A 12980-nucleotide genomic window follows, 5' to 3' on the forward strand; every position below is an offset into this window, starting at 1 on the left:
AAGTTTTCCTCAAGATCACAAAGTTAAGAGTTCAGTTTCTTTGTGCCATAGTGTTCCACAGCTTGAGGCTGTTTCTGTCCCAGCACTTCATTTCCATAGGGAACTGGAGTGACAGTATTGGTCTCCACCGTGCCCCCTGTCCCCCAGCTGGTGAGCATTCTGGACAACTGCAGGGCATAAGCCACCTCCTGAAGAGGGTGCAGAGCATGTCTGTAAAAAGGAACAACTGTCCAATATCTCAATTTGAAAGCCTGACATGTTTCATCCACCCATTACTGTAGAAATTGTAGGACCAACTGCAGGAAGTGCTTCCCTCTTGCCCCCTTTCACAACAACAAACTCCAGCACAGCTGTACCCAAACCTGGAGAGGTGTAAGGGGTGATGCAAGGTCTAATGTTAGATCCTGATGCTTTGTATCAAAAGCACACCTGATGTAGCTGCACACTGCATTTAATCCAYCCTGTATTCCCTCTCTTCAAAAAGGCTCAGAGAGGAAAAGCAGAAACAGAAGCAGCAACATGATGAAGGATCGAAAAAGGATAAGGAAAGACCACAAGCACCTGCACGAAAGGTAAGTGCAGTGGTCTGTGGGAACACCTCACCTCACCAGCTCACTTCAGGGAACCTGGAGATATCTGAATATTAAGGGTTCAAGGGAAAAGTGTTATTAGGGGCCCTCACAGCTGGGGAGATGGCACATAGAGCCATGTGTGGCCCAATTTACAGCAGTGATGCAATTTCAGCGGCTTCTGGAGAGTCAGTCAGTGCACACTATTCCAGCTCAGTGGCCTTCTGCCGTCCTTCACTTGACCACGACACCCTCCATTACCTGCCAATTCTCAGTAAGCTCATTTCAGCTCATTAACTTGGCTGTATTAAACAAAGCATGAAAATTGGCAAATGAGGAACTGGGCAGCAGCAGGACACTCCTGATAAAGGCAGCAAGGGCTGAGATCAGCTCAGCCATACTATCAAAGCACACCTTTTCTGACATCATCTGCCATCATCTGACATCTGACCACATCCTGCCAAACCAAGCTCTGGCCCCTGGGGAGGCTCAGGGCAGAGCTTCTGCCCTGGCTCCTGCTGCACCTTCCCCAGCTCAACACAGCTGTGAGGACACCCCAGTTCTGTCACACAGCAAAGCAGGGACAGCACAGGTGACTTGAGAACAGGGGCCACGAGTCCCTTCCCCTTCAGCCAACGGAAAATAGAGGGTTTTGTAGGCTCCATCTGATAGTTCTTGGATCTCCAACTTCCCCTCCTCTTCCTGACACAGGACGAATGAGGCTTTAGCCAGAAACCAGTTGTAGGTACAACAGTGAGTTCTAGGAGCTGGAGCATCACACACACAGGTGTTTCACACTCACTTCCCAGTACAAAAAGTGCATGAGCAGACACCCTACAGCCTGCCTAGARAACAGGGCAAGGGGCAGCGCCCTCCCAGCCCGGTGCACTGAGTGTTCTGCTGCACTCCCAAGCACTGATGCAGCGCCTCTTCCTCCTCTGCAGCACGTCTAGACAAGGGCCCTGCACTCCAAACCCTGCCAGGAAGGAGCAGAAAAAGAAMAGCCAAGGACAAACAGATAAGGAGACTGAAGAACAATTGCATTATTTCTCTTGATGGCACAGCCTTAACCACAGCTTGTGGAGCAGATGCTGCTCTAAAGTCTTTTGCAGATSTACATTCTGCCTGTCTTTGCTCAGTTGAACTTTACTGCACCACAAAATTTCCTTCTTCTCTGACATTAAGATTCCAGGGAAAGTTTGCAACCCCCTTTCCCRTACTTTGATATTTTGCCTAAGAAAAGAAATAAAAATTCTCTCATTTTGCTTCTCAAGCTCCTGCTAAGCACCAATGCATTTCTCATTCAGTTTGTGATGCCAATAGCACTATCCCCATGAACTTGAGCAGTGAATTCTATCACAGTCCCAGGTGACAATCTTTGTTAAGGCACAACTAAGCCAGGCACCTCCCAGACATTTGACACAGGTCTTCAGAAGGACTATAAAAACCAAGGGCAATGCTCTAACCCAAAGTCATTACAGACTTCAGCCCACTACTGTAAAGAAGCAGCAACCRAAGGAAGAACACAAACTCTGCAGAAATCAAGCTGCCCATAAGTAGCTTTGTGTCAGATGCATCCATGCAAAGAATAATACCCAGTGACAAACTGACCATAAAAAAAAAAGCTTTATTAACCCTTTTGCACCAGCAGTTCTTCAGGTATCCATTGCCAGCAATGGACTCCAAGCCAAGTGATCCAATTTTCGGCCCTCAAGAGGTTAGCTCTTTACATTCACTTACAAAGCTGAGTGAGGTACATTTTCAGAAGTAGAAAGATTTGGTTGCAAGTCCCRTAAAAAGATGGAGCATTCCTTGGCCATTGCAATAGATTACAAACTGGTATGGTCCTTGAGAACAGAATAATGCAGGCATTGGGAGCTCGAGGTGTCTTGGCWTCCAGGGAGAGCACGGTGACCACTAGAGCAAGACCCTTCAGCACAATTCCTTCTCAATCTTTCCACCTCTCAGGAGTGGACTCCAAGCTGCAGTCACAGCCCCAGAGTAAATCTCATCTACTAATTTGGAAACCCAGTCTGAGAAGGTTCAGGCTTTCCCTGGACATAAGCTGTAAACTCCAAGTGAGAGGAACAGAGAGCTCAATGCTCACTTAGGCTAAAGATAGAAAAATAAAGCTGGTTCAACCAGAGATATAATACTGCCTACAAATCAGGAGCTGAAGCTCATTGTAACCTGTATGCTTTTTTTCCTCTCCAAGTCTCCAATCTAAAAAAGCATTTATATGGACACATACATAGTTCAAAAGGCACAGGAAGTAAAAGCATTTCTGAACGACCTCATGTGAATTTAACATCAGTGTAACTGTAAAATAAATAAATATGTGCAAGATTAGAAAGATCACAACGTTCTCCTCTGTGACATATCTTATTTCGTAAAAAAAAAAAAGAAAATACACATACGTGCATACACACACCTCACTGAGAATAAAAAAAAAGTACAAAGTCTTTTATCAACTCCTATACATACTTTTACAGGCATTCAGAACATCACCATAAGAAACACTTAAATTACTACCTTAAAATGTAACCAAAAGGTGGTTTTTTTTCCCTATCCAACCCTATACTTATTTAGGTGTCTGCAATCCAGATAAGTAGAGTACATACAACCTCTCCCCCCACCCCCAAGAGAAACTGCAGTTTGCAGGGGCAAAACTTCCTTGGCAACAACTCTTTCCCCCTCACGAAATACTCTGACAACTGCGTATTTTGTAAACCAGCCAAAAGCTCCATGTGCATGTGACACTCTGGGAYAGCAATAAAGAACATGTGCTAACAGTGAACAAAACAGAAACACCAAACAAYCCAAAACAAAAAGGTAGTGGCCAGTTCACAGGTAACTTGGCATCAGTTTATAGATGAGATAAAAATCAAGGTGCTTAAATTTACATGACGGTCAACATTCCTCCCAAAAAAGGGAACACAAAGATAAAACAAACCTCTCTCAGATGCTGTTGGACTCTTAGCTAATCACTTACAGTGAGTACAGATCTATTGCAGTTTTCAAGTTTTGCTGGAAGAATTCAGCAAAGTATTTGGGATGCAGGAGCAAGGAAAGGGAGAAACTCAACATGAGCTACAAACTGATTCACAGCTAAGTTAACATTTAGAATCTAGCTTTCTAAAACAAAGATTTTAGAGCATCTCATTTTCATGGCATAGAATATTAATTTTGTTACATGTGACACTTTATTCCAGTTTTCTGCCAAAACACAGGGGCCGAAACAATCCTCTTTTTTGTGTGTGTAGAAAACACTTGCAAATTTTAGCTCTTAGTTCCTTAATGCCTCCTTCCAGGAGGAGACCAATGGAAGGGAAGTTTTAACTGTTGTAGGMAGGATTGTAAATTTGCACTTGTTAGCTGTAGAATACTTGCTTTCCTGTGAAAACAGTAAATATTACCTCAGTTTGAAGTGTAATAAAGTACTTCTCCCTGAAACAACACTGTACAGCAGTCTGCCTCAGCCTCCCCAACCACCTGGCAGACATGGTATCTTACACAGGCACATCAAGTGGAATTTACATTTTTAAAGAAAATCTTTCAGCTGCAACTGTCTTTAGCAAATCACAAAGAGTGCAACCATACTCCAGTTCTCCTACTTTCCRTATTTTCCTTGGAAAAAGACCCACACAGTTATCTCACTCTGTCATGATTGCCCAATTTGTTTTCAAGTAACTGGTCTTAATAATCGTCATTCCAGATCCTGTAAATTTATTGTGCTTCCAGTGAACTGAGAGTTATCAGAACCTGCATCATCTTCCGTGGAATTGTGTGGTTCCTGTTAAAGCAAACAGACAGCATGAAGTACTTTCACCTCTAGATGCTTTCAGKGCTTATCAGCAAGATTATCTTGACATTTATCCAACACCAGAGAAATGCCTGGAATGGCTCAGAGGAAACACAAAGCTTTCCCACTCTAGGGATCCACCCAAACAGGGTTGCCATAGTTTTTCTATGGAACACTTCAGATAAGCATTACTAATTGAAAAATATTTAAAGTCCCTTTTACCTCCATTAACTCTCTACCATGGCAAACAGTCCCACTCCTCYTGTATTTCTAGTTTTCAAGGAAGGTGCCCCTCCTCAAGAAAAAAAGCTTTATTCTTCTGTGTAGGGGAARCACACTTGGCAGGAACATGCAGTTTGTAAAAAACAAGGTCCCCAAGCAGGCTTTTTAACATAACTGACACTCCCATAAGGGCACCACTCYGAAATCTAGGCTCAAGATTTCATTTCCCACTTCCCACCCTTCCTGTAGCCTGCAACACTCCAATTCTGATCCTCTTTCTTGACCAAGGATCTGCAGGATGGGGTCAGGAAAACAAAGATGGGGCATTTCAGAAAAAAAAAAAAAGAGTAACATTTAGTTATTCATTACTCAGGAACAGGAAAAAATCCAATCACCTCTGATGTGTCAAAGGTTGGTAAGAGATACAAGATAAATTGTGCAGTGTAGCTCTCTGCTTACTACTCCTTGTGAGTGAAATTCAACTCCCAATGGAAAACAAGGTGTTTTCATCAGGCAGAACATGAGAGTGTTCACAKGAAACTGTCTTTACTTTCAAGCAAGGCAATAAAACCCAAAGGCTTGACATGCTGTACCTGAAGGATGTGAACAGGTAGATCCACTGTAAGCTGAGAATGTGACGAGGAAGACTGAGAGCTCAGCTGAAAGGGCAAATCTCCCTCTCCTGGGGAATCATCCTGTRAATGCAGAACATGATGAAACTACACAACTCCCAAGTATCTCAGCATAATATTGCAAGTTTCATTCAGCCTTGCAATCTTAAAAAATCTGATAAAGCCACTGCACTGTACTAGTAGGCCTACATCCACAAAGAAGTGGAAAGCTAACTGCAACTAAAATCTGAACCTAGCTCAGTGTACAAACTATTACCCTGTCCTGTTCATCAGCTTGAAACACTGGCAAGATCTGAAAAGGTAGGAATGATTAATTTTCCAACAAATCTAACACTTAGAAATGTGCAGTAAGCTTAATCATGTTTTCACGAAGCTGATACTAAACATGAAAGTTACAAATGAGTACACCTGTCCAAAAAATAGAGCTGTGGAGAACTCTGCCCACAGGTCTCTCCATACCAGTTGTTAGGAATAAAGCAGAAGGAAGTTACCCTCTCTCTGGATACYATACAGAGATACACCTGGCAAAAAACATACTACCTGCCATGCTCCACTAATCAGTCCCCAGCAGTTATTATAGTTTTAGCTTTCTTAAATCTTAAGCTTTATTTCAACAAATTAGGGAAGCAACAGTTTAGGCTGAAAATGCCTTTTGCAGGAACATTTTAATGTTGGTCTAATTTACTCTGTAAGTAAGAGGCAGAATAATATAAAGAGTACTGCAGAACTCAACACCCCATCCAGGGGCAGTAGTACCTGAGTTCACAAATACTCAAAGTCTTCTGTAAATGTGAGTTTGGATAGCAGAGAAAATAAGCATGTTTTTTTCTTCTCAGCTCTTACCTGAAGAAGCTGAATTTGCACATACTGGGCTCCAGTGGCAGGGTCCCTTATTGTCAGCCCTCCATTTGGCAGAACTATGTTACCACCCAGTCGACTGCCAGGTGTGGACGATGAGAAGTTGGTAGGGCTTACTTTACCACCCTTGTTTTTCCTGTGACCAGAGCCAGATGCCCCTAAAAGAAAGCCATTTTAATATTTAGATGGTGAGAAACAATTTCCCAAAGTTTTCTGCTGGTATTTCTCAACTTTTTGCAGCTGTTTATGCTACACAGCAAATGCCCACACAGTGCAAGATAATTAAGAACCATCTGACAGCTGCTAAAAGGCCAGGGAGCACTCAGCTGGTGAACTCCAGCTGCTGACTGAGCATCTTTTTACACGAACATCATTAAAAAAAAATCACAAATTGCTAAGCTTAGGGCTCTCCCCTGTGGTAACACAGAAATATCAGCATACTTGTGGTGTTATAGAAAGGAATTAGGAAGTAGGATTGCATTTTCTATTTTGAATTTTGCAACTCATTTCCTGAGAAGTCATGCACATCATTTTTCTAAACTGTAGAAAAAGCATAGTGAAGATCATTATTTACAGAAAGATTTCAAGGACTGTTAGGTAGCTGTACTTGTGTAATCTGTTTTATCACAGCCTTAMGAACTTTTCAGTTTAAAGCAGGATAAACCAGCTGTTGTATCACAAGCTGAAAACCAAAACCCCAATCAAAACAAATGCAAGGATAGAATCCTGTCATTCCTTCATATTTTTGTTTGGATTTAAAAAAAAAAAAAATCTATAATAAATGAAGGGCTTAGATAACCTGTTTTTAAACACGGAACTTCCCTCTACAGTATTCACTCCATCTAATTAAGCCAAKCAGAAATACAAGATGATTCTCTAGACCACTTAGAGAAGCACAGAGTAGCATTAAGGCAACAGCTGGTGAAAAGYGGACTACTGGGAGTCTTGAGTAGGAACAGAAACAGCAATTTTCTGARGTCATCTTAGGAGACATGCAAAGTGCAAGCCTTTTTTCAAACTAATGTCCAAAAGACATTTTGATAATACAAGACCCCTTACAACTAGCTYCATAAAGCAGTTATCCTTCCAGGTGATGATTCACTGAACCAGACAGAATTTATATGCAGGCAGGTATTTTACAAATACACAAACATGACCGTCCTCAAATCAGAACCAGTTTCTTAACCCACTCAAAAATTATTGCCTTGATTTTCAGAGGAGGAATGTCWAATAAACAGCAAGGTAGAACTGAACTCACTCTCTCTATATATAGATATATCATAAACATGATATTCCACCCCAGTCCCAAAGGTAGACACAACTCAACACCTGAGCTTGTGCAACTCCAGTGAGCCACAGACCACATCTGATCTGACAAAGGAATTGTTATTATTCACACCAGGTGGCTTTAAGTCAAAGTAAGAGGACACATCTGGAATCATGACCTAAACCTCACCCTACACAAGACTAAAATATAAGAGAGATTTGAGTAATTCTAGATAATTACATTTCTTAACATTTTAACTAAGTGAAACACAGAAGCAAATTCCAGCTGATGTTTTCATTGTCTGTATGGAGTAAAAGAACCCCCTAGGTAAGACCAAAAGCATTAAACAACAGGAAGACAAGTAACATTTTTTTTTTGTTTTAATAAGAAAATAAAAAGCAGATTAAAACATGGATGGCTAGTGTCCTGTTAACAATCATGAAACATATGGTACAGCTTTCTTTGTAAACTTACTGTGAATCTGATATTCCACAGAATGTGATTATCCTGAGTAACAGATGGTACAGCAMATGCATAATTATTTTAACTAGCAATAAACAGGATGGGACATTTAAGAATGTTACTCAGAAACCTGCCATCATTGCACTGCTAAAAATACTAAATATTTTTATTTMGCAAATTTAACAAAATTAACAGCTTCTCACCTGCACTGCTGCCATTCCCTTTTTGTTTCTTCTTCTTGGCCAGCTGAATGGCTCTGTAGTCTGTTCTTGCAGACCCACTGCTCTCCTAGTTTAAAAAAAAAAAAAAACAAAAACCCAGAGATGCAAGGTTTTTGGAATTAAGAACAAAACAAGACAATGAGCACTRACTAATGAGTTCTCAAATGCAGTTATCTTCTATGCTGCAAAYATTGAATTCTAGCTTCCCTCAATATTCTGATTAAGAGTTTCAATAAATTACCTGTATCTATTTAATATCTGGAGCTCAACACAAGAAGGAGTTAGATCCACATTTGTAAGTGTTCAGATTTGAACAGTGTAAACATTTGCTTTGTAACATAAACAAAAAGTTAAGTATGCAGTAACACAGTCAAGCAGAAAGGGAAGAGCATTTGAAACAGGAATGAAGACTGAGATGAAAACGCTGTAGTTACTGTTACAGCCCAAATCTTTCCCTGAAATGAAATCAACAAGATGTAACACATATTCTTGGGTATTYTTGCAAATTCCATTTCAGATGGATGGCTGCGTATTTTGGAAGGTTCTTCCTGAACTGTTCCCACCAGAATTCCAGGATTTCTTAGAAGAACATGTCACCACACTGAATGTACTTGTGAAAACACACCACTCAACATATTGTTCTACATTCTCCATCAAAAGAGAGCCAAAATGCATGAGCTGCAAAACCTGAGAGAAAGGTGTGAGCAACCAGGGGATATCCCCCAAGTCAGGCTGTCTCATCTAGGKGTAAAGTGAATACTGTTACTCCATACCAAAAACGAGCTGCCAGTCACCGCACCAAGATCCATCTCCTTCTGTGCACTGTAGCTCCCGGGAGGATTGGAGAACACAAACTGTGTCACAACTTTGCTGYCCTCCTGCTGCCCAACCACATCCGAGATGGGAAGCAAATTGCGTTCAGCTTTAATTGGTGTCAGTAACTCAGGCACGTTGGTGCTGCCGAGGCTGCTGGAAGGAGTCAAAGTGGCAGTGTCTATTGTTAAATTATTGCTGGATGTCAACCCGTGCACATCCTGACTGGAATTCCTCACTGACAGAGACGCCAGCGAACCCAAGGCTTCGGCATTGACAGTCTGTACATCATCCAAATTTAAAGTGCTTTGCTGTAGAACTGTTGCACTGGTTCCCAGCAGGAGAGAACTGTCCAGGCTTTGGGGCATGTCACTGCTCGCCACCAGGATCAGGGGATCCACAGCATGGCTTAGGGAATTGTTACTGACAGGCAAACTCCCTCCCAGCGTCGAGCCCACCGAAGCAACATCGATCGTGACGATTCCAGAGTTCACCAGYGCCATGTCTGTTGTAATTCCAGAATTGTTACCAGACACGTTGGAAAACAGGGATACRAGGTCGATATTGCTGAGATCACTCTGCCCTGGACTAGTGAGTTCACTGCTGGGGGTGAGGGAGCTGGTTGCTTCCAGCTGAGTTAGGAGATCTGGAAGAGAAGGGTTTGGTTATAAGACAGAGTTTTCATCAGACAACAGGAAGAAAGCTTAAAATCCTACAAAATTCTGTRTTCTCAGCCTACTAAAACACTTCTCAACTTCCCTGAAAGCAGATTTAAGGAAAAGCAGCCTACTGAAGTAAGTTCTAGCCTTTACTGAGAAGTCTCAGTTACAAAAGCACTTGCCAAAAATTTCTCACAATTTCAGAGATCAAGCTCAACTATCACTTACTGATACTCAAAGATCCCACTGAAAATTTTACAGGAAGGAGAAACCAACTTCAGTCTCAGAGAAGATTCTGTCATTCATATCAACAGGATTCAGATTTCAACATCATCAATTACACATTTTCCTTAATAAAACATTTAATTTTCCCACTGCACCCTCTGATAGCCAGGGACAAACAGTTTACCTGGGCTGAAGTTATGCTGCTTGACCATGTGCGCTTTCATACTGTGTTTGGAAGTGAACAATTTACTACAGTTGGAAACAGGGCAACGAGTCTTTAATGAGTCCACATCCTGAAGATGTTTTTTGGAGTGAATATACAGACTACTTCGTGCTGAAAATTTTGCACAACAACCTGCAAGAAGATAGACAAGGCTTTGAAGTTTCAAATTTAATGAAGTTACAATTTAATGTTCTTATTTAATGTCTTAACAAATCAGTGTCCTCTGCTTGCTGTTTTGCAGCACCTGTGCATACACTCAGAGGAACCACTAGAAAATAAATCTGTCAAAGCATAGGACAGCTCAACAACAGCTTTTAACAAGAAACTCCTAAGTCACTCAGTGTAAAGCACAACCTGTTCATGCTACAGCATCTGAAATGCATGACAACTGCTGGAAACACCACAAAAAGGAGAAACAACTATCAAGTAGAGTTGGTTTACTGAAAAAAGCAGAATATTCCAGATCAGACCCAGAAATTTTTGCTCCTGGAGGCCCACTGAGGTGCTGAGGGTGGTCAAGCTAGAGCATGAACCACAGTTTGCACTGCCATTCCTAACCCCGGGAATGATCACSTGTTCAGTTCCCATGTCTTAGGTTTAGTTTTACCTTTTCAAAGCCTTTTAGAAGACTCCCTGTAAACTGTTCCCACCCTGTACCAAACACACATAATCTATAGGCAAAAATCCACACCAGTTACCAGGAAACACATACAAGAGTAGAGCAATACCTTCTACTGGACACTCAAATGGTTTTGTACCAAGGTGAGTTATACTGTGGCCTTTCAAGTGTTCTGCTCTTGTGAAGGATTTYCCACAGCCTTCTACTGGGCACATGAATCTTCTGTCATCTTCATGTTTCCTACAATGGGAGGAAATTGCCATTGGCATGRTTAAATCCACTATTTAGCTACTGGAAGAAAAAAAGCAAACAAACAGCCAGTGGCTCAGGACCAGAAACAACCAGAAAAATCTTCCTTTACCTTTTATGCCTCAGAAGCTTGGACATACTGGTGAAAGACCAGCCACAGCCTTCAAAGTCACAGATGAAAGGTCTTTCACCTTGAAAAAAAAAGTTATATTAATAATGGAATAAAAAAACGACATACTGCTATTAGAAAATACTAGAATTTAGTATTAAAARTATTGAACTTAGTTAAGACAACTCAACCAGCCTCCTCTGCAATGCACTGCAGAGTACTGTCATGTCCCTTCCTTCTCATACAATCTGGGCTTTCTTTAACTCCAGGCTATTGCATCAGAAAGCACAGGTATTTATCAATCCAACTCCTATCTTAAAGATGCTTCAATAACCAGTAACATCATTACTCAAAACAGAAACACAACTGAACTGTTTCTCCTGTTTTCATGAACTGTCACTCTGTCTTGATTACAAGACAGTGAAGTATGTGAAATTGGTTCCCATCACACCGGTGAACTTTTAGTAATACTTAAAAGAACCCTCAAAACCTCAAAACTGTAAAACCATGAAAAGAGAAGACCGCAGAGGACACACCAGTAACAGCTTTGCAGTGGTCCTTGCAAGTCAGGAGCACTTGCCAGAGCTGAAATTTATCTTCTTGCTGCTCCAAATCATGGCAAATACATTCTACATGTTCTGAGAGTTTTTCAGCTGTTTCTTTGTATCAAGATTAGAATTTACACAATGTTTTGAACATTAGTGAACTTGGGAACAGAGCTGGGATAGGTTTTTCTGTACAGAGTGCACAATGACAAAAATCACAGCTCTGCCTGTTCTAAACTACTTTGCACACAACAACTTCATTCAGTGGAATTCTACCTCCAGAAGGCCAAAAATCAAATGCTTTCACTGACTCCAAAAAGTCATGTCACCCTTCCTGACTTTCAGTTTTTCCAGCAAACAGAAGTCCACTTTACACATACTATCTTCCTTGTACTTCCCTAGGTACAAGTCATMCCAGTGAATACCTGTGTGACTCCTCATGTGGATTTTCAGTCGGCAGGCCTTATCATACTGCTTGTTACAGCCAGGGAATGAGCAGGAGAACTGCTCTTGCTCTCTGAAGTGGGCTCGATTGTGGGAGAATAATGCACTCACTGTGATAAACGTTCTCTCACAGCCTGGGGAGAGAAGGGAAACAGCACATCTGCTTRACAAAACTGAATCAGGAAAACTGCACTCTTCTCCCTCCCAGCTTTTAGCGAGGTACTTTCAATGATACTCTTTTCAGGATATTACATGGTGGAAAATGGAAAAAAAAACGAAGCAGTGAAATCCTGAACATTATTCCCAGGAATTACAATTGTTTAGTAAAGGTAGGCAATCAAGTACCGCCTGGGTTAAGGCACACCCACTGAGCGCTGGCGCTGTGTCTTGCGGTGTTTCAATGCACCAGCACACAGTCGCAGGAGGAAAGGCACTGCATCCTCCAGCTCCCAAACTTTTCCTCTTGGTAACTGAAGGGGCCTGGAGCAGAGCCTTCCTTGACATTCTGGGGTACCAAAGAGTGGGAGGCGGCGGGGAGAAGAAGCGAGCAGAGAGCCGCACGGCCTGAGGGCAGTGATCCCAGTTTCTGGCAGGGGAAGAAGGGAGCCCAGCCCCAGAGGCGGCTTACCGGGGAAGTCGCAGCGGTAGGGCCGCTCGGGCTCCAGGTGGCTGCGGCGGCGGTGGGCGGCGAGGCGGGCGGCGCTGGGGAAGCGCTGCCCGCACGCCTCGCACTTGAGCGCCGCCTCCTGCTCGTGGGCGCGGCTGTGCGCCCGCAGGTTGTACACGGTGGTGAAGCGCTTGGCGCAGCCCGGCGCCGCGCAGGCGAACGGCCGCAGCTTGTCGTGCGAGTGCAGGTGCCGCCGCAGCTTGTAGGCCGTGGCGAAGGACCAGGCGCAGCCCGGCACGGGGCAGCCGAAGGGCCGCGCCGCCGCGCCCCGCCCGTCCTCGCCGCCGCCGTGCGCCGAGAGCCGGTGCAGCCGCAGCTGCTGCTTGCGGGGAAAGGCCTCTCCGCAGCGCGGCTCCGGGCAGGGGAAGGCCGGCGGCGAGCGCGGGCGCGGCCC

At 43.1% G+C, this 12980-nt stretch overlaps 2 protein-coding genes across 2 annotated transcripts in view; one reads left to right on the top strand and one right to left on the bottom strand.

Moving 5' to 3' along the window:
- Window positions 1–2180, top strand: part of CFAP100 (cilia and flagella associated protein 100) — an 11447-nt gene extending 9267 nt beyond the window's left edge. The window contains exons 13-14 of the mRNA XM_057390212.1: window positions 485–572; window positions 1514–2180. Coding sequence (XP_057246195.1) covers window positions 485–572; window positions 1514–1522 — 97 coding nt within the window. The 3' untranslated portion in view covers window positions 1523–2180. The remainder of the gene's footprint in view (window positions 1–484; window positions 573–1513) is intronic.
- On the bottom strand, window positions 2177–12980 carry ZXDC (ZXD family zinc finger C; the record flags this gene model as incomplete). The annotated part of the gene is made up of 10 exons (XM_057390213.1): window positions 2177–4362; window positions 5187–5288; window positions 6069–6241; window positions 8016–8100; window positions 8807–9492; window positions 9915–10085; window positions 10682–10812; window positions 10934–11012; window positions 11901–12053; window positions 12548–12980. Coding segments are annotated over 10 exons (2100 nt in total), but the record flags the coding sequence as incomplete, so codon positions are not given.

This window comes from Malurus melanocephalus, unplaced genomic scaffold (assembly GCF_030028575.1).
Source record: "Malurus melanocephalus ecotype Western Australia unplaced genomic scaffold, MMel_1.1 scaffold_24, whole genome shotgun sequence".
Classification (NCBI taxonomy): domain Eukaryota; kingdom Metazoa; phylum Chordata; class Aves; order Passeriformes; family Maluridae; genus Malurus; species Malurus melanocephalus.